Source organism: Chenopodium album, chromosome 25 (genome assembly GCF_948465745.1).
Source record: "Chenopodium album chromosome 25, dcCheAlbu1.1, whole genome shotgun sequence".
Classification (NCBI taxonomy): Eukaryota; Viridiplantae; Streptophyta; class Magnoliopsida; order Caryophyllales; family Amaranthaceae; genus Chenopodium; species Chenopodium album.
This window is the reverse complement of record NC_137858.1, coordinates 21035661-21055291: the sequence shown is the minus strand read 5'-3', so window position 1 is coordinate 21055291 and position 19631 is coordinate 21035661. Positions and strand designations below refer to the sequence as shown.

Sequence of the window (19631 nt, the reverse complement as noted above, 5' to 3'; positions counted from 1 at the left end):
TAAACCGATTGACGGTTACTATCAGGTCACTGCAAGTTCGGGTCCATGTCACAGATCATCGGATCAAATTGGTTGTCGGTTAACATCAAGTTGGGTTCAGGTCGGGTTACCGATCACTAGTTTCCCCCATTGTTCGGGTATAAGTCAAGTACAGATGATTGTCGATTATGGTCGAGTTCTCTAGTCGGGTCAGTTTTTAACCGCTCTTGTTATAATTATGCTGATAATGGGTAATTGCCTTAATTAAATAATCATATATCTCCTCTTTGCGTTTAAAATAAATAAATAGTACTAAAAAATAAATAAAATAGTGACTTTCATGCATAAGAATATAGATGTTATTTATGCAAAATAATCTTCGCTTGCACCTAAAACACAATTTTAGGCCAAGATAACCTTTCGTCTTTGTTATACTCCCTCCGTTTTTAAATACTTGCTCCATTTCTATTTTTTACACTATTTATTTGTCCTACTTTGACTAATGTTTGTGATTTATACATAAGAAAAAATATAATCTTGTGGGTACTTGTTGGAATCGTATCAATGAATAGATTATTAATTTTTTATTGTTCAAATTTATACTTAATGATAATTAAAGATATAATTGATCAAAGATTAGCATCGGCATACGTGCCCAAGAGAAATGGAGCAAGTATTTAAAAACAGATAGAGTACACAGCTAAAGGGGGTTTTAAAAGGAGTATTGTTATGTATTTGTTGGTACATAGCGAAGGCGGTTAGTATAAAAACAAAAGTGATGGGACCACATATTTCCCTTTAATTGTCGGGTTTTAGTTGTACAATTGTAGTCATTTTGGTACCATTACATTTAACTATTACTTGTATACCATTACACTATCAATAGCACAATTTGACGACCTAGTGGTATATATATTAGCTTCCAAAGGTATACCATTGTAACAATCTTTAGTACCACTATAACCATTGATACTACTATTCCACAATTTGTGGTGCGTTTTACATCTTAATAGTACAATGTTAATTCATAAAATATCTATGAAATTGCCATGTTATATACCAACATATACATAACATTACTGCATTACTACTTCCTCTACAGTAGGGCTCACATTAGAGACATCGAAACAACTGAATTGTTTGTCTATCAATAAACATATATATTAAGTGGTTAGCCATATTCACACTGCAGGCCATCAAAAAAAAGGGTAAAGTGCACACAAAAACTCAGATACCAAAATGCACATTCAATTCAGAGACAGTTTCTTGACAGAGAATGATTTCTGTCTGATAAACCTAGTAAGATACTAACCACTCAGATACTAAAATGCACATTCAATGCACATTCAATTCAGAGCAGAGTTTCTTGACATAGGATGATTTCTGTCTGATAAACCTAGTAGGATAACGGCCTCAAATCTCAACCAAAGGAACTTAAACTGATCAAAGCCTAACTCACCAACGCCGATGCCAGAAACGGACAAAAACCTTTACTACATGATACCTCCTCTAGACCAAAGATAGAGCCGTCGTGGCTGTTTCTTATAAAGAACTGCTAGCTTCTGCTGTTCAAAATATTTAGAATAACAGGGGAATTTCTGTCGAACATACTCCCGTAGACATTTTTGGTAAGAGAAGTCAATCCATCCACCATCCGTTCTAACAACAAATAAACTCCTTGATCTTTCAAATTGGGGGTGCCGATCAACCTTCACAAGTAAAATGAACAATAGCTCAAGATAAAGAAACTAAGCATTTTCCACTAATGATTTCAAATTGAATTTAACATCACTACTTATATAGGAAAATTAGTATCACCCTAAACTGAAAAGATGATCACTTAAAGGACATGATCTCATATTAAAATGGTCAAATTAAGCCTTTTTGTCCCATTGCTAATAGCAATTTAAAAGTATTTTTTAAAATAAGATAGAAATAAAGATAGTAAATAGCAGGTCTAGAAGTCTCCTATAGGCACATGTTCTGTAACGCAAATATTCTAGAGCAACTCTTATATGGTGCAGAATGCACCACTGGCGAGCAAGCTTAGAACAAAAGACGGGGGAATACCCATTAAGAAAAAAAGATTAAAAGCAAAGCATACTTGAGATATAAATGATCTGGCCTAGTGGTTTGTCTTAAGTTTTGATTCTCTTAAGGAGTCAAAGGTCTTTGTTCGAATCTCCTTAACATCAAGCATTTTCTTTTCCTTTTTTTTTTTTTGGTTATGTTTTTTTTTCATTTATGCCGTTTTGGTTTACCTTTTACCATTTCCAATTTTTCTAAATATCAAAATTTAAGCAATCCATCAAGTCCCCAATTGCAAGGAGAGGTTTTAAAGAGGAAAACAATCAAATAACTAGATTTTAAAAGGGAAAAAATAAAAAAAATAAAAAAAAACGCCTATTACATTTTTAACAATCTCAAAGAAGAAAAAACAATGGAAAATCCACCCCAAGCTATATTTAAAATTTCATTTAAACTTCTTAAATTGTACTTAATTGTTTGACACTCCTTTTAAATGCTTTAAGGAAATACGACCATTAACAAAGAAGAAAAAGCGGTGGGAAATCCACCCCAAGCTACATTTAAAATTTCAGTTAAATTTCTTAAATTGTAATTGTTTGCCATGCACCCCTAATATGTGTACTCCTAGAGACAACTACTTAATGAAAAACGGTAATATATCTAAAACAAGCATGACCAAACACATTAACACACAATACCTCCATTCTACAAAGATATACCCTCTTTGGGTTTGAATCCATTCAATGTAATATTGTGATGGATCCACCTACGCAACCTGCCAGCTAGGGAGGCCCAAACACCAATTCGGGTCTACCAAAGAAGGCCCAAGCTCAATGTACTTCACATCAACTCAGGGAACAACCAAAGTCAAATACAAAGATGAAAGGGGAAGCAGACATGAAGAACAGAGCATTTGGGTAGCAAGCCAAAACGGGAAAGAAGACAAGGAGCACTAGCCATGGTAAGAGGACACTTTATGTTATGTCTATTTTGCTTTCTACTAGATGACAATCTTAATTAATATTAGGGCTTGTAATTGTGACAGGAGCTTGAGTATATAAGGTAGTTTGTAAAAGAGTAGCAGCATCCAGAAACTGAGTAAGAATAACCTTGAGAGTATGAGATTAATGGCCTCAAGCCATTGACTATCCCTTGTAATCGTTTAGTTCAATTAACCAATAAAGTACTCAAGCTTTATATCTTTGACATTAGTTAGCTTTAACTTGCTGTGAGAAACCGGTCCTTGACAAATATATGTAAAACAAGTATGACCAAACACATCTAAAAGATCTACATTCTTTGTGTTTAAATCCATTCAAAATCCTCTTTCTCTCCATGAAACAGCAAACAAAGCTAGCGTTTGCAAAAGTAGTCTTAGATATCACATAAATAGTAAAAAGGTAATAACAAAAATAAACTAAACAAAAATACCTCTTCCCCATACACTCCAACTACCTTCTTTCCCCAACCCCGCCCCCATGGTTATTTTCTTTTTATCTCTTTATGCTACTTAAAATGCGAACTTTTAATTCAACACATAATTGCCCAATTTGATGATGTCGTTGCACAAATTGATATACTTCCTCTATTTTATTAGGAAAAATTGCCTTACGTTTTGGAGGATGAAGTTCAAAGGTGTCATAGAAATCAAAGAGATCAAAATCATCAACATGATAATCATCAAGAACATCATCAAAGCAATCTTGATCCCACCAATTATTCAATCGATAATGCTAAGGTGAATTGGTGATTAACCATAAGGTATCGGTTTTTTAAGGTTAATTCGTGGGGGAGAAAAGGGGGGGTTTTGAGGGGAGGGCCTGGGGCGATGCTGGGGATGGTGGTGGTTTTTTAAAATTTTTAAATAATTAGATGATAAAAATAATAAAAATACTAATATTAATAATTATTAAATTTTTGACCAATCACGTGGTGACACGTGTACATTAAACCTAAAAAAAACAATATTTACCTCTTTCAAGTTAATGGTCACTTAGACTGTTTTGGGCGGATGAAATAGAAAGTTGGGATTATTAGAAAATAATCAAAAGTAAGGATTATTTTGGGCGGTCCAAATAAAGTTAGGATTATACTTGGCGATTTTTCCTAATAATATTAATAAGTATTCAATGTTTTACCAATCACGTGGTGACACGTGCACATCAAACCTAAAAAAAGAATTACTTGTTTACGGTGTTTTGGGCAGATGAAATAGAAATTTGAGATTATTAAAAAATAATCAAAAGTAGAGATTATTTTGGCGGCCTGAGTATAGTAGGGATTATGCTTGGCAAATTTTCCATTTCCTTATTGCCTAAGGAACATACACAAATATTGCAGTGTTATCACTTTTCACAATGCAGATACCTAATATACCCCTTAACAGGAAACTCTTTAGTTGCTTACCCACTTGGGTTATTAGGGTAATTTACAAGATTCTATTGCATTTTCTCACCTTTAACTCATTTCAATAGGGCAAAATCATACTCGTTGACACCCACTTAGGGTATTTTTGCATTTATTGACACTAACTTGTACCATTCGTTAGATTGTCACCAACTTATTTAAGTAATTATGAAATTAACATTGATGATATTGGAGTGGGCTCACAGCTCACATTCCAGAAAGTTAATTTTTACTATATTGAAATCATTTTCAGCATTTACAAATGATTGAATCATCAAATTAGTATATTAATGGATTGATTTTTTATTTATTTATAAAAATAAAATTAAAAAAAAATTTCAAAAAAAAAAAGAAAAAGAAAAAGTAAAATATCTAAAAGAAGCCTAGTTCTTTTTCTCTCTCTCCCCTCTTTCCACAGTATTTCATCTCTTTCTTCTTTTGTATCCCTCTTCTCTACTTACTTTTCCTTTTCTTCATCATGATCTATCCTTAGAAATTTGGCATCAGTGGTTGACAATTGTAAGTTAGTTAGCCATTTTATTGCAAATTTGAAAGGGAGACGGTTTAATTTTGCCTCAATGGTTTTAATTCTCTTCCAATTTCTTAAAGTGATAACTTTCATACGGAAAACTCCCATGGGCTTGTTTTAGTTTATATATCTCCGATTTAGATCATTATTCTCACTTGTCAAATGATTGATAAACCTCTATAGGAGGTCAATGATTCTTAATATTGTACCATAAAAATAAAAATAAAAAAAAAAAAGGAAAAAATGCTGGGAATAATCCCGCCATTGAGGTGTCCGTGAAAAATAATCCCGCCATTGGGGCGTCCGTGAAAAATAATCCAACCTAATCCGACCTTTATACTCAATCCGCTCAAAATGGTCACAAGTGACGCCCCAAAGGTGGGATTATTCCCAGCAACGAAAGAAACAACACAATTCAAATGATATTCTACTAGTCATCCTCAATTTAATAATCTTTGGTTTATAAAAGTTAGGGTCATTTTTTAAGACATATGATAGGTGAGTGTAAGCAGAGAAGATGATTAAATAACAAATAGATAGATGAATTAGGGTTCTATTAAATATTTAAAAACGCATGGGTTGTTTATAGGTATATAATATAATTGTGTTTATAATATTACAATCGTATCATATTATTTGCAACAAAGAGGTATTATTTGTGAAACATAAAATATTCATTTGTTGCAAAAATTCCTTTTTATTTTTTTTTTACTGGAGAAACAAAAAATTTAAAAAGGAAAAGAAGGGGTGGGAATCAAACCTACATGTGGAAGAAATTAAGTCAGGAGAAATGAATCGAATATAGCACATACAACGATAGAATAGTTAGTGTTTCCAATAATTGCTCAAACTATGAACGAACAATTACAAGGCTTTACTCAACAAATCCTTAATTATCCTACTTACAAGGGCAAAATGATTGGATTTTGTTGTTGTGGCCATAATATTTAATACCATATCTAGAAACCAGTAAATTATGGTCAAAATATAATTTTAGGAACCAAGCGGAAAATTCTTATTTATAAAAAAAATGGTTAGGAGATTGAGTCTTACCATAATTGAATCAAGTCCACATCCAATTTTTTCTTCAAGAGAAGGATGATAGGCAAGCAGCCTCTCTCTAATAACACTTTCATCATCAGGAGTAAGACGTTCCCCATCCATGTACCTGCCAATGCAAAGCCTCAACTAGGGTTATTATACTCTGGCAACAAATGAGAAAAGGCTTTTTTCAGAAGGCAAAATTAATCTATATAATTAGAGCACAGTAAAGTAATTAGAAAAGAAGATTCTAAAACCCCATCCCTCAGCCTACATATTTGGTTGTAATAAAAAAAACTACTAAAAATAATTCAATCGAAATTCATCAAAATGGAGAAAAAAAGCTTACAATTACCATTCATACTCCCTCCATTCAAGAAAGTTTCACTCACTTTTCATTTTGAGTCGACTCAAAATTTTAACTCACTTCTAATTTATTTCTTATTTGGAAAACTCATTTTTCAGTATTACCCCCACTTATCCCACTCTATTCACACTTTTTTTCACTCTCTTCTACTTTATCCACATTTCTTTACACCCACCCACCTATTTACCTCGTCTCTCTTTTTCAAAATTACGTTTTTGTTACACCCACTCACTTTTCAATCTATTCATAGAGACAAGAGTCTATAGTAAGAAAGCCAAACTTTCAGGTCGAAATGAAGGGACAATATCTCAATATAATCTAAAATTAATTAGTTAGAATTGTTTACAGATATGAGTATTATTAAATGATTTAAGTGGGCCCATGTATTAGAGTTAGGATTGATTTACAATTGTTCACACAACATGGAGTATTGCCCAGGCCCCAAGATAATCATTAGAAATCAAAACAAAATCACTAATAACTCATAAATAACATCCATAACTCTTGCATAACCCAAGTACAAACTATATACTCCTCTATTCCCCAAAGATTGAAATAAGGGAGATAGACATGGATTTTAGCTGAGGAGAGAGATAGAGAAAAATAAAGACATGGACTCATATAACGAACAGATAAATCAAATGAAAGCATGTGCAAAATAGAATAAGTTGCAATATTTGTAAAACATACTAATATTGAAATTGTTGCAATATTAAAGGAATGAAGAAAGTAGTAATTTTTATTTTTATTTTTACATGGTAAATAATTTCCAATTCAACAGCTAAAGTAACTTTATTCTTAGGTAAATTGATATTGGAGTAGTACAGCATCATATATTGTTACAATATTTAATAAAAGATGACTAATGAAATAAGGTAAGATAAAATAAGTAGAATAAAATTTTATTTAAAAAAAAAAAAAAAAAAAAAAAAAAAAAAAAAAAAAAAATTTAAGAATATATACAAAAGATTATAAAAAAATAAAAAAAATAAAAAATAAATAAATAAAAACACTAAATACAATAAAATACTACTATTAAAAAAAGGAAATTTTGACTTTTACCACCAAAAAAAATTAAAAAATTGTTTTTTACCACCAAAACTTCTAAAACTTTTATTTTACCACCAAAAAAATTTCTAAAAATTGTTTTTTACCACCAAACGGCAAGAAAACCGTTAAATCTAACGGCTTAAAAAAATTTCCTTCGAATTTCGTGCGCAAAATATGTTTTTCATGGGTTTAGGGGGGCACTTTGGTTCTACGGATCCAATTTGAGGTCAAAATTTACAAAAAATGATCGGAAATACCTCGTTTTGCGTGTTCACGCAAATCGAGGTTTTTTTAAACACGCAAAATGAGGCATTTCCGATCATTTTTTGTCAATTCTGACCTCAAATTGGACCCGAAGAACCAAAGTGCCCCCCAAAACCCCTAAAGAGCATGTGTTTGACACGAAAATCGAAGAATTTAAAAAATTCCGTTAGGTTTTTGACGACAGGTGGTAAAAAACAACTTTTAATTTTTTATTTGGTGGTAAAATAAAAGTTTTAGAAGTTTTGGTGGTAAAAAACATTTTTTTGATTTTTTTTGGTGGTAAAAGTCAAAAAATCCTTAAAAAAATAATAATAAAAAAAAATGTTTTATCAACTACAGTCATTAGTTGTCACGTTAAAGCCTAAAAAAAAAATGAGTTATATGCCTCATCATGTCAAATGCCTCATAGGCACGACGAAGGGTAGGAGAGAAGCCTTATCATAGGGATTTGAATTAGATGATACACATACACTCGTTAACAACTTAGTCAAACCTTGTTTGCGAGATAAGTAGATAAGCAAAGCTATAACAAAATTCTAAGTGAACGTGTGTTTGACTCAATTTGGCTCACAAACTTGTTAGTCTTCGTCTATAATTCATTCATTTTTGTTCATAAGATCAACATGAATTTTAAAAAATAAAAAATATAATGGCAATTATTTTATGTAACACTTTTATAGTAACAAGGATAGCAAAATTCATCCAAGTACTATATATAGCACATCTACATAACTTAAAACAAAGGCCAGAAAAATAACCAAAAAAATATGAAATAGTTAAGTTATTGAAATAAGTACACATACTATAGTTGTTTACTTTTCCTTACCTAGGTGATGCTGACTAAAAGACCGCCTCCAATTTGTGGGACGTAAAACTTCCTATTTTAGTGCAAAACCAAGACGGAAAGGAAAGGAATCACAACGAATCACCCTACCTATATGTTTTTCCTCTAGAAATAGAATGAATACCTATTAAATTTGCTTTGTAACTATTTGGTTCTAGTTAGAGAATCAAACTATAACTTTGTAGTCCCAACTGTTATCCTTCTCAATAAATTACAACGATCTATTGGGCAAAAATGCAAGAATGGCAAGATAATAGAATTATAGAAGGTACGAAAAATAAAATTAAGTCTATATATACAAGCTTAAATAAATTAATATGACTATATATTAAGTCTATATATACTTGCTCCATTTCTCCATGAGCAGAGTTTTAGGAGAAAGTAATAAAATATGGAGGTGGTGGGGTTAGTGGGAAAATAAAAAATTGTAAAAAGCAAAAGTAGTTGAGAAATTGGAAAACAAAGAATATGAAATTAATAAAATATGATTTATGTGGGGACCAATAGGTGAGAGAAATGAATTAAATATTGTAAAAGTGTTCCAAATAAGGAAGTGCCGCAAGTATTTAAAAACGGCCGGAAAAGGAAAGAGCAAATATTTAAAAATGAAGGGAGTAGTTAACAAGAATAACAAAAACAAATAAACTCATTTTCTGATAAAGTCGAGCAAAAAAACAGAAAAAGAATTAGAATACAAATTTTCTGGGAATAAAGGGCCATAAAATTAAAATACACACTGTAAATTTAATAACCTGAACACAGGGATTTCTAGAATGAAAAATAATAAACGAACAAACAAAGATTTATAGAAATGGGTGAATAAGAGAGGAAACAGATTAATTTCCAAACAAAATAAAAGAAAAGGTTGCTGGTTAACTATAAAGAATGAGAAGTGCATATAGATCTGTTAAAAAAAAAACAGGGGAGAAGAAAAAAATATAGAGAAGGACAAAGAAGGCCATTAAAACGCCACTCAAAGATGGTCACTAGTGACAATTGCAGGTAGTTAAAGACACTCTCCAATGACCAAAGATGGCCAGCGGTGGTGAGGACCAATGGCTTCTATGGATTCTATGGCTCAAGGAGTTCTATACTTCAGGGAAGACAGGGATAATGAAATGAAGAAAAGAAGTGGAGATACCTAAGGGGTGTAGAGGACTTTGAGGGGAAGTGAAAAAGAAAAGATAGTAAAAGAATGATAAATTTGACCTAACATAGCTAAAAAACGACACCATAGGGATTCAAGTTTACTCTTGCCCTTAACCCAAACCAAATGCCTCCAACTTTTAGAAAATTCATTTTTCTATGTATTTTTATGTCAACCAAACAACTACTTAGAGAGGTTGATCATCAAACCTTATATGAAACATTTGTATCATAGTGAGAAATTTTCTTTGTTATCAATATTAGCTTCTAAAAACAAAATAGTTTATTAATTAGCTACCAATTTGTAATTACTTTTTGAGTTTTTGACATATAAGCTCATGACCTAATGCCAGCATTTTTTTTTTTTTATTATTATCTTCATTTATCAACCTTTCTTCTTGTCCATATACTTCCACTAGAACATTACTTAATTTAAAATCAATGCATCAGGCCATTTAGCACGACAAAGATATTATGACACTTACGACATATCTTAAAATTGAAAACAATTTCACTTTAGATATCAAATCATTTCTTTCTGCTTTTTTCTAACCTTTTGAACATTATATATACTGCTATTTTAATTTGTACAATTACTTCTAGGCATGACTTATTTCATAAAGATTCTGGAAAAAAACAAGGGTTTAAACCAAAACCACTTTGGATCTCCACAAACTTAATCAATAAGGACAGCAAAATCAATCTTCTCGCAAAAAGATTTGTGGTCCATGTATTCAGCTTTGAAACTTTCATACCCATAACTCATTTATGTACAGAAAATTAGTTCAACTCACATAATAACAACTGAGATCATATTCGTAGCAAAATCCGTAAGTCATAGATCATTTCCTAGGCTGTTTCAGGTTCACATGAACCATAGTAGGGAAAGAAAATTAAATAACACCCTTGAACCATATGGTGAGGTGTGTAGTGACGACTAACGAGTGAGGGAAGGTGTCCTGCTGTGCTGTCATTTAATTTTCTGAGGTGTGGGAGACCAAAGTGGTGGAGGCAAAGGTAGTTGGGGTTTGAACTTTGAAGGTGGCGCAAGCGGAAGGTAGGACCAACAAAGTTGTTGAGTGATTGCTTGCAAGTCGTGGAGGCCTTGCGTGAAATGTTGAAGGGTGCTAGCTCCTTTCATCAAATCCTTGGTGATATTTTAGAGTTAGTTTCTTGCTTTGCTAGTGAGTCCTGGTCGTTTGTAAAGTGCAGTGGGAATAAAGTAGCACACGAGATAGCCAATTTCCAACCTTGGGATGTTGCCAAACGAATGTGAAGAAGCGTAATCCCACCCTGTATCTATGATTTTGCTTCTAATGATATTTCAGTCTAAGCCCTAAAAACCTTGATTCCCTTAGTTAATTTTTAAATAACCATTTAATCAATTCCCTCATCCCCATCTTCCAATTCAAAGGCATCCAACCTCAGTACTATGAATCCCCACCCCGCCCTGACTCGCCACGCTCCAGCCCCACCCCAAATTTTCTAATTCTCTTCAACAACAATTACACAATGGGATATTTAATTAGGAGTACCCTAGTGAAAAAATTACGTAATTTACACACACACACACACAAAATTACGTAATTCACACACACACACACACACACACACACACACACACACACACACACACACACACACACACACACACACACACACACACACACACACACACACACACACACACACACACACACACACACACACACACACACACACACACACACACACACACACACACACACACACACACACACACACACACACACACACACACACACACACACACACACACACACACACACACACACACACACACACACACACACACACACACACACACACACACACACACACACACACACACACACACACACACACACACACACACACACACACACACACACACACACACACACACACACACACACACACACACACACACACACACACACACACACACACACACACACACACACACACACACACACACACACACACACACACACACACACACACACACACACACACACACACACACACACACACACACACACACACACACACACACACACACATATATATATATATATATATATATAATATACAGAAATCCAAACAGAGAATTCGATTACTGTAAATTGGAAAGAAAAGCCTGAAATAAAAAGAAAAAAAAAACAGTAAATAGATCGAGAGAGATACCTAATTACCTATCAGAATGGAGAATATCTTTGAGGAGAAGAACAACAGGTTCAATATCCCTTAGAATCTCTGTTTCCATATCTTTCCATTCAACATTATCAGGGTCATTGATCCTGTTAGAGGAACTAAGAGGGTTTTGTACTTTTGATAGTTCACTAGTCGACGACGATGTGTCTGACGGGGACGGTGTTGCACCAGAAAAGGTTCTTGAGAAGAACGGGCGAGGAAGAGGAGTCAGTATCCTGGTGGCGAGTCTGTGGCGGAGGTGAAGACGGAGGAGAGACAAGCCTCTGAGAATTGGAGGTACAGCCATGGGAATTTAGGAGTGGTATTATGGGCGGTGCATTTCCCCACTAGAGTGGTTCAAGTCAAGCTTTCAAGTAAACGGGTTATAAGGGGAAAAAAAAAACACTTTTGTCAAAATATTCCGCATTTTTCGAGGGAGCCCCAGTTGATCTCAGAGATCAACAATCTAATTTATCTCCTCTCACAACTTTAAGTGTTGAAATCTGTGTCACTTTATTATTTTACTTTTATCATTTAAAAAATAAAAGAAAATGAATAAATTGTGAGAGGAGATTTATTCACATCATTTATCTCAGAGATCAACCTGAATTTACCCGTATTTTTTGAGAAAATTCAAGTTAATCTCCAAGATAAACGTGAATGGTTTATCCCATGGCATTATTGTAATAAAAGTGCATTGGAGTTCGGGACAAGACAGTAAAAAAATGTTATTCAACCCAGGTTTCCGACATTTGTTTATTTGGCAAGCAAAAGTGAAATTGACGACGTTATCTTTGTTGCCGTTTGGATTTAACTCATGGTGAGTTAAGGTTTCAAATAAAAAAAGGTAAAAAAAAATAAAAAAAAAAAAAACATCAGAATTGAAGTGTAGAGTAAAATTTGGAAATTATATAAACATCTGAGAATGCATTCTGGTAAACGTCAATGGCTAGATCGAAAGCTCATCTTCAATGGGGAGGGAAATATCAATTACCCTTTGGGGTTAATCCTACCCTAAATTTCTGTATTTTTCATAGGGTTTTCGTTTGACGGCGGAGCCGCCGTTAATGTTGGTGTTGGTGTTAGTGTAAGGAGGAGAAGATGAAGATGGTGGATTAAATTAATCAAAAACTCATAAAAGTGGGTTTGTAAAGCAAAGTGGTGGTAACTGAAACCTATCAGCATTGACTATACTCCACTACGAAGTACTCCGAATTACAATACTGCGCCGCTGCCGATAATCAACAACGACGACGAGCCCAACAAGTCAAGCTACAGCGACGACGATGAAGATGGTGAACAACATTTGAATTCAATGGCTTTCACTGATTTCGAAGACAATGACGGGTAGGACCACTAACTTCCACTAACTATGGTTAAGGGCTTCCTCCTTAACGTCGTTCTATTGGAGTTATTTTGCAAGTTTGTGCATCACGAGCTCTTTACGCATTTACCCTTTCTTTTGTGCACGAAAAGACAAGAACACCCCTAGATAAACAAGCCCAGTTTATCTCGGAGATTAACTGGGGCCTGCTCGTGTTTTTTAAAGTGTTAGAGTTTGATCGGCACATAGTTTTAATTGATTTGAATAAAATTAGAAGTGGGGTAGTTGGAATATTGTAAAACTGTAAAAGAAACATGAGTTAAGCATAAAAGTAGGTACTCAATTCTTCCTTTTTTCACCGTTTAGGTACTCAATTATTTTTACTTTGCTTTTGGGTACTGAGTTAATAATTCCGGCCAAAAAAATTAAATCATCCAAAGAATTCAGTACCTTGGGTTAAATAATTGAGTACCTTTGGTTAAGAGCATGTGGGCCCCACCCGAATAAAAAAACGCGGGTTACACCCATTTCTTTCCCTTTCTTTTTCCTTTATTCCCCCTGTTATTCCCCCTTTATTCTTTCCAAATCGGGAAAACGAAGTTGCGTCACTGTCGAAGAAGGACGCGCACTTTGGGCTCGATTCTTAGGAAAACTACACCTTTAGCCGCCATTTTTTTGAGGTAAGCTCAATTTCTCTTAGTTTTAATTGTTATTTTGATATAAATTTTGGATTTTTTGCCCAATTGTTGATGTTTGTTTCGACTTAGGGTTTTCGAAATTTTGGGGTTTTTTTTGAACTGATTGACGATGGCGAATGGTTGTGTTTTTGATGTTAAATTTGTTGCTTTGTTGTTGTTTGTTGTTGGATTAAGCTTGTGTTGTTGTTGATTTTATCTTGTTTACATTGCACAAGGGTTGGATTAGTTTTTATGTTTTTCGCACTAAAACAGGGGAGGTTTTGGTGAACTTGTGTATGTGTGATTGATTGTGTTGTGTGTGTTTTTGTTGTGTATTTACAGGAGGAGGAGTATTGTGGATGGACTGAAGAAGCAGCAGCTGGGGCAGACTCGAAGTACCACCAGCAAGGGAAGCAGCAGCAGGGGAAGCAGCGGCAGCAGCTTCTGTTTCCGTGATTTTTTTTTTTTTAATTTTTCTTCAAAATCTGGGAAAACATTGCAGATAATTTTGTTGATGAATTTTGTTGCGAAGTACCAGACTTGATGAATTTTGTTGCTGGGTATACTGCTACAGATTATTACATCCTGTTTTTGGTTTTTTTTTTTTTTTGAAATTGAATCAGGGACAAATGGTTTTGGATGAATTTTGTTGAGCAACAATGGTGATTCTGCCAGGTTCATGGCCTTATAAATACAGAAAATAACGGCTAGTTTCTTTGTCAATTTAATGCATTTATTATTATTTTTTTTAATTTAAAAATATTAATTTTTTAATTAGGTATGGTTAGTGATGAGTTAAAGGTGAGTTAGTTCACCTGAAAAACACTTTGAGTACCCAAAAGCAAAGTAAAAAAATTGAGTACCTAAAAGGTGTAAAAAGCAAGAATTGAGTACCTAATTGTACTCTTAACTCAAAAGAAACATAGTGTGATTAATAGTTTATTACTCCCTCCGTCCCCTTTTGATAGTCCCTTATGGGCAAATTTTAGTCCCAAAATGTTCACCCCATTAGCTTTTTCCAACAACCATTAATATTAATTATTTACCTAAATTCCCTCCAATTTGCAACAATATTTGTGCAAATTTAAGTTTCCCATGTAAATTATGTTTTCCCATGTACTTTTATTACTTTCTCTCTCTACTTTTTTGGATACCCAATGTCAATTTACTTTTTCAATGTACTTTAACTATGTTTATTAATTCCCGTGAAAAATGCCCATAAGGGACTATCAAAAGGGGACGGAGGAAGTAAAAATTAATGAATGTGAGATAAAAGATATAATTAAAAAAAAAAAGTACTAGTTAGTTTGGGTGGGGACCATGAGAGGAGAGAGATATAATATATTAATGTAGTTTTTTGCCAAAAAAAAAAAAGGAAATGTAACACTTATGTAAGCAGAATACTTATTAAAACACGGAGGGAGTAGAAATTACTTCCTCCGTGTTTTAATAAGTATTACATTCTGAATGGCACATTATTTTAGATAATTTAATTGACTTAAATTATATAAGAGGTAAGTGAAGTAGTTGGAGTATTAAACTAAAGTAAAAGAAAATTAGTGGGGTTATAATTTTTTAAAAAGTAATGAATGTAAGAGGAAAGAAATAATAAAATAAATAAATAAATAAAGTAGTAGTGGGTTTGGGCGGGGTTTATGAAAGACAAAAGATATAATATTAATAATAATATTAATAATAATAATAATAATAATATGTAGTTTTTTGCCAAAAAAAAAGAAATATAATACTTAGTGTAACACTTATCAAAACACGAAGGGAGTTTATCAAACTACCTTCGTTATAGGTTAGTTGCAAATTTTGTCATTTAGGGTTGCTACACATTAGTTGCAACTTTCTATTTCTTTCTTTTTATGGTAATTTATTCAAATAAAATTAGGACTTTACCCTTACTTAAAAATTATAACCTAAATTACATAACATAATCTTACCACCTTAAAACATTAATCTAACTAGGTTAGATCCCGTGCCATGCACGATGATCTTTACATATAGTCGTATATTATTGATTGAGAACTATTATAATTATAAATTAGTCAAGAAACAATAAAAGTATGTGATATGTTAATTTGATATTTGCAATTTTTATTGTAGCTTCCAATACACAACTAAAAAAAAGTAGGCAAAAAATCCAAACAATTTTTTTTATTGTAAAATAGGTCACTAATTATTTAAAAATATTTATTTTTGGTATATATTGCCCAATTTTTTTTAAAAAAGATTTGTGAATAAATCTTTTATTTTAAATTCAATAATTATTACATGTCAATAGGGAATATGTACAAAAAAATATAATGTGATTTTTGTAAATGATTTGTTTCCTTAATTAAAATATTTTTTTTAAAAAAATGAAAAAATAATAACTAAAGGCACACCAGAAGATGACACGTGTCATTGCTGGTGTGTCTTTTAGTATATAGTATTGATATCATTAAATTAAGGATATTTTAGATTTTAACACCACACAAAAACCTGAAAATAGTTTTTAACACCCCCATAAATAAAAAAAAAAAAAAAAAAAACCTGATTTTAACACCAGACAAAATAACAAAAAATGGGTATTACCACCACTTAACGGATTCCAACCAAAAATTCCGTTAAGCGGGGTCAACAGTGACACGTGTCACCTTTTTATTTGTTTTAAAAAAAATAAAATTAAAATTAAAAAAAAAAAAGAAAACAAAATTAAAATACCTAAAACTACCTCAGTCACCCTAGCCCCACCACCGCCCATCCACCGACCCACCCTTGCCCTCCCTAAAACCACCATCGGCGACGCATCTTCCCCCCTCCCTCCCTCAACCCACCTGAACTCCCCCTTCCCTTTCCCCTAACCGCAATCGGCCCCATAAACAACCAAACCACAACCCTCAACGACCACGAATCCCTCAAAATAACCACGATTCCGGCCAAAAATGGCCGAAATCGGCCGGTTAAGGCAACTCATCCCCAAAACCGGCCGATTTCGGCCATTTGTGGTCGGAATCGCGACCGTATTGGGGAACGAGGTTTTGGGTTTGGTGGTTTTGGGGGGTGCGGCAGTTCTTTGCGGGAAAGGGAGGGGGAGGGTTCAGCTGGGTTGGGTGTGCGAAGGCGTCGGCGGTGGTGGTTTCGGGAAGGGCAGGGGTGGGTCGGTGGTTGGGTAGTGGTGGCGCGGTAGTGGGGCTAAGGTGGCTGGGTAGTTTTAGGTTTTTTTTTTTTTTTTAATTTTATTTTTTATTTTTTTGGCCAATAATAAAGGGACACGTGGCATTATGGCCCCACTTAACTGATTCCGTTTAGGAATCAAGTGATGGTAATACCCATTTTTTGTTATTTTATCTGGTGTTAAAATCAATTTTTTTTATGGGGGTGTTAAAATCCATTTTCAAGTTTTTGTGTGGTGTTAAAATCTAAAATAACCTTAAATTAATGATACCCACCAAATTAACATTGTTCATCAGGGTCTTGTTCTTCTTAGAGCACTTTCACTCTCCTTCCTAAATCTTACTCTCTGGGTGGTTTCAGGGTCGTGGTTCAAGTTGAGACTGGGTGGTTTCAGGATGTGACGTGAGTGGTTTTGGGTGGCTGTTGTATGTTGGGCGGCATTGGTGGGGTAAGTATTGTTGGTGGTGGTGCCTTAGTTATTAATTACCTTCACATTCTTTCTCCTACTCTTAATTTACTATTCTTTAATTTATTAATCGGCCATTATGAAATTTTGTCTTAAAATCTGATCGAGCTTAAAGTTGCAGCTAATTTGAAAGGGAGGTAGTATAAACTTGTCTTTTATGCGTTTTTCTTATAATATAGGAAAAAATGTCACTAATAATATGACCCTTGTCTAGTGTTCCAAAAATAAAACGACCTTTTGATTATTTCCTAATAAAACAACCTTTGACACTAATCTTTCATAAATAGGATAAAAAATCTGATAACCAATTTCATAGGGTAAAGGTCAAGTGTCACATTATAATTGGTTAGAATTGTTTAATTTTTATTTTAACATACTTCTTTTAAGAAAATGATATTAATTTATAATAAAAAAGTAAAAACTCCCCACCCCCCTCCAACCCCCTTCCCCGTTCAGGCGTTCAGCACCCCCACCTGCTCGGTATCTTTCGTCGGCCACCCCAGATCCCCCCTTCTCCATTTAACCTCCTTTCAGCATGGAAGCACCACCAGCAGCCCCCTATCTAGCCACCTCCCAGCGCCACCGGGCCCTCCTAGCCCCCTTTCCTCGCGCACTAAACCGCCACCTCCTCATCTCTAATCCCCCAACCTTCGCGAGTTCGCAAAATCCCATCTCCCTACTCTGACCCTCGATCCCAATCCTAACCCTCACCATACCATCCCGCCAGACCCTATTGGGTTTTGCGATGTCCAATACTGCACGGAAACAAAGCCCAAAATCAGATCGCATGCATAATAATTACGTGACATGGGGAAAACTAGGTCGTTGTCTTGACTTATCCTCCCTAGAGCCAAACAAATTTATTATCACTTAACAAACTTAAATACATCTGTATAGGATAGCTCCCGCTGAACTATCGCCCAGCCCCCAGGGTGCGCACTCACCGCAGAATAAGCAACTAAAGGAGGGCTCATCAGCCCGGCAGAGTCAGCCCGCAGGGTTGACCAGGCTAAACTCTCCACGAAGGTTATAGTACGCCTATAAATAGAAGGTAAAGTACAACGGAAAAGAGGTTAGACACTAGAGTTATTACACTCTCTACATCTTTCTAAGTACACTTTCTCTCTCTAAACACTCTCTAACTTAAGCTTCGGAGGGGGGTTCCTCGAGCCACCCCCGAGGGCAGTTTACGTGTGCTGCCTTGTGTAGGTAGTTGACGGGACCCAGCTCACCCAGCAGAACCCTTGGATCCACACCTGGAACAATTGGCGCTAGAAGGAGGGGATAGGATCATCTAACCTGAGGTTCACCAACTGAGCTAGGGACTAGTTAACTAACCACCATGGCCGGAGAAGAAACTGTACAAACACCCACGTCCAAAACTAATGAGACCAACCAAACACCACAAAAAACACCCCCAGTAACCAGCGATCCAAAAGGATCCACCAGAAACCCCAAATCGACCATCTCACAGAAATCCAACCCCATTGGATCGACATCAGCTACTGCTAAAACAACGGCGAAACCAGTAGATCCGCTAGGATCCAGCTCTATTTTCAAGTACGGAATGCCGTTAACAGGCGCGAACAATGAGCTTATTGTTTCAGCACCTGTAACCCAGAACCCGCAGCCCGTAAATATGCCAGCCATTCTCCAGAACCTCTCTAAGTGCAGCAAGGAGCAGCTGGCTGCAATGACAGCGGTCCTTACTAATATGGGTAAGGGGGCAAGCCCATCACCGACAACAGCAGCTGCGGAGCCCGTAGCGAAAAAGCCGGAAGTCTCAACTCTCACCCCCGAGCAGAAAGAGCTCATTCAGTTGAGGAAAAAGGTATTGGAGCTGGAAGCTCGCAACCTGAATCGAGAATGGAGCGTGGAGGAAATAACCCCCACTTGAATCAGCCCAGAGAAGCGGGTCCCTCGCAGTAGGTCACCGGCCGCAGAGTGAGGACCCAGCCCGGAGAGAGACAAACGAGCGCAAATCGAGGTTGTTCCAGATGATTCCCCATTTTGCCGGGAGATTCTGGAGGAACCCATGGAGAAGGTGAAGATGCCAAGCTGTAAGTACAATGGAACCACAACACCCAAAAGCCACATATCAGCTTTCGAGAATAATATGGTACTCTACACCATG

The 19631-nt window shown here is 35.1% G+C and overlaps 1 protein-coding gene across 1 annotated transcript; it reads right to left on the bottom strand.

Moving 5' to 3' along the window:
- Positions 1-1105: 1105 nt before the first annotated feature.
- Positions 1106-12204, bottom strand: LOC145615106 (protein DCL, chloroplastic-like). Its single transcript, XM_081670181.1, has 3 exons — positions 11868-12204; positions 5996-6110; positions 1106-1688 (listed from the first exon to the last, which is right to left on the bottom strand). The coding sequence occupies exons 1-3, from the start codon at positions 12170-12172 to the stop codon at positions 1473-1475; spliced, it is 636 nt and encodes a 211-aa protein (XP_081526307.1). The 5' UTR covers positions 12173-12204; the 3' UTR covers positions 1106-1472.
- Between the last annotated feature and the right edge of the window lie 7427 nt (positions 12205-19631).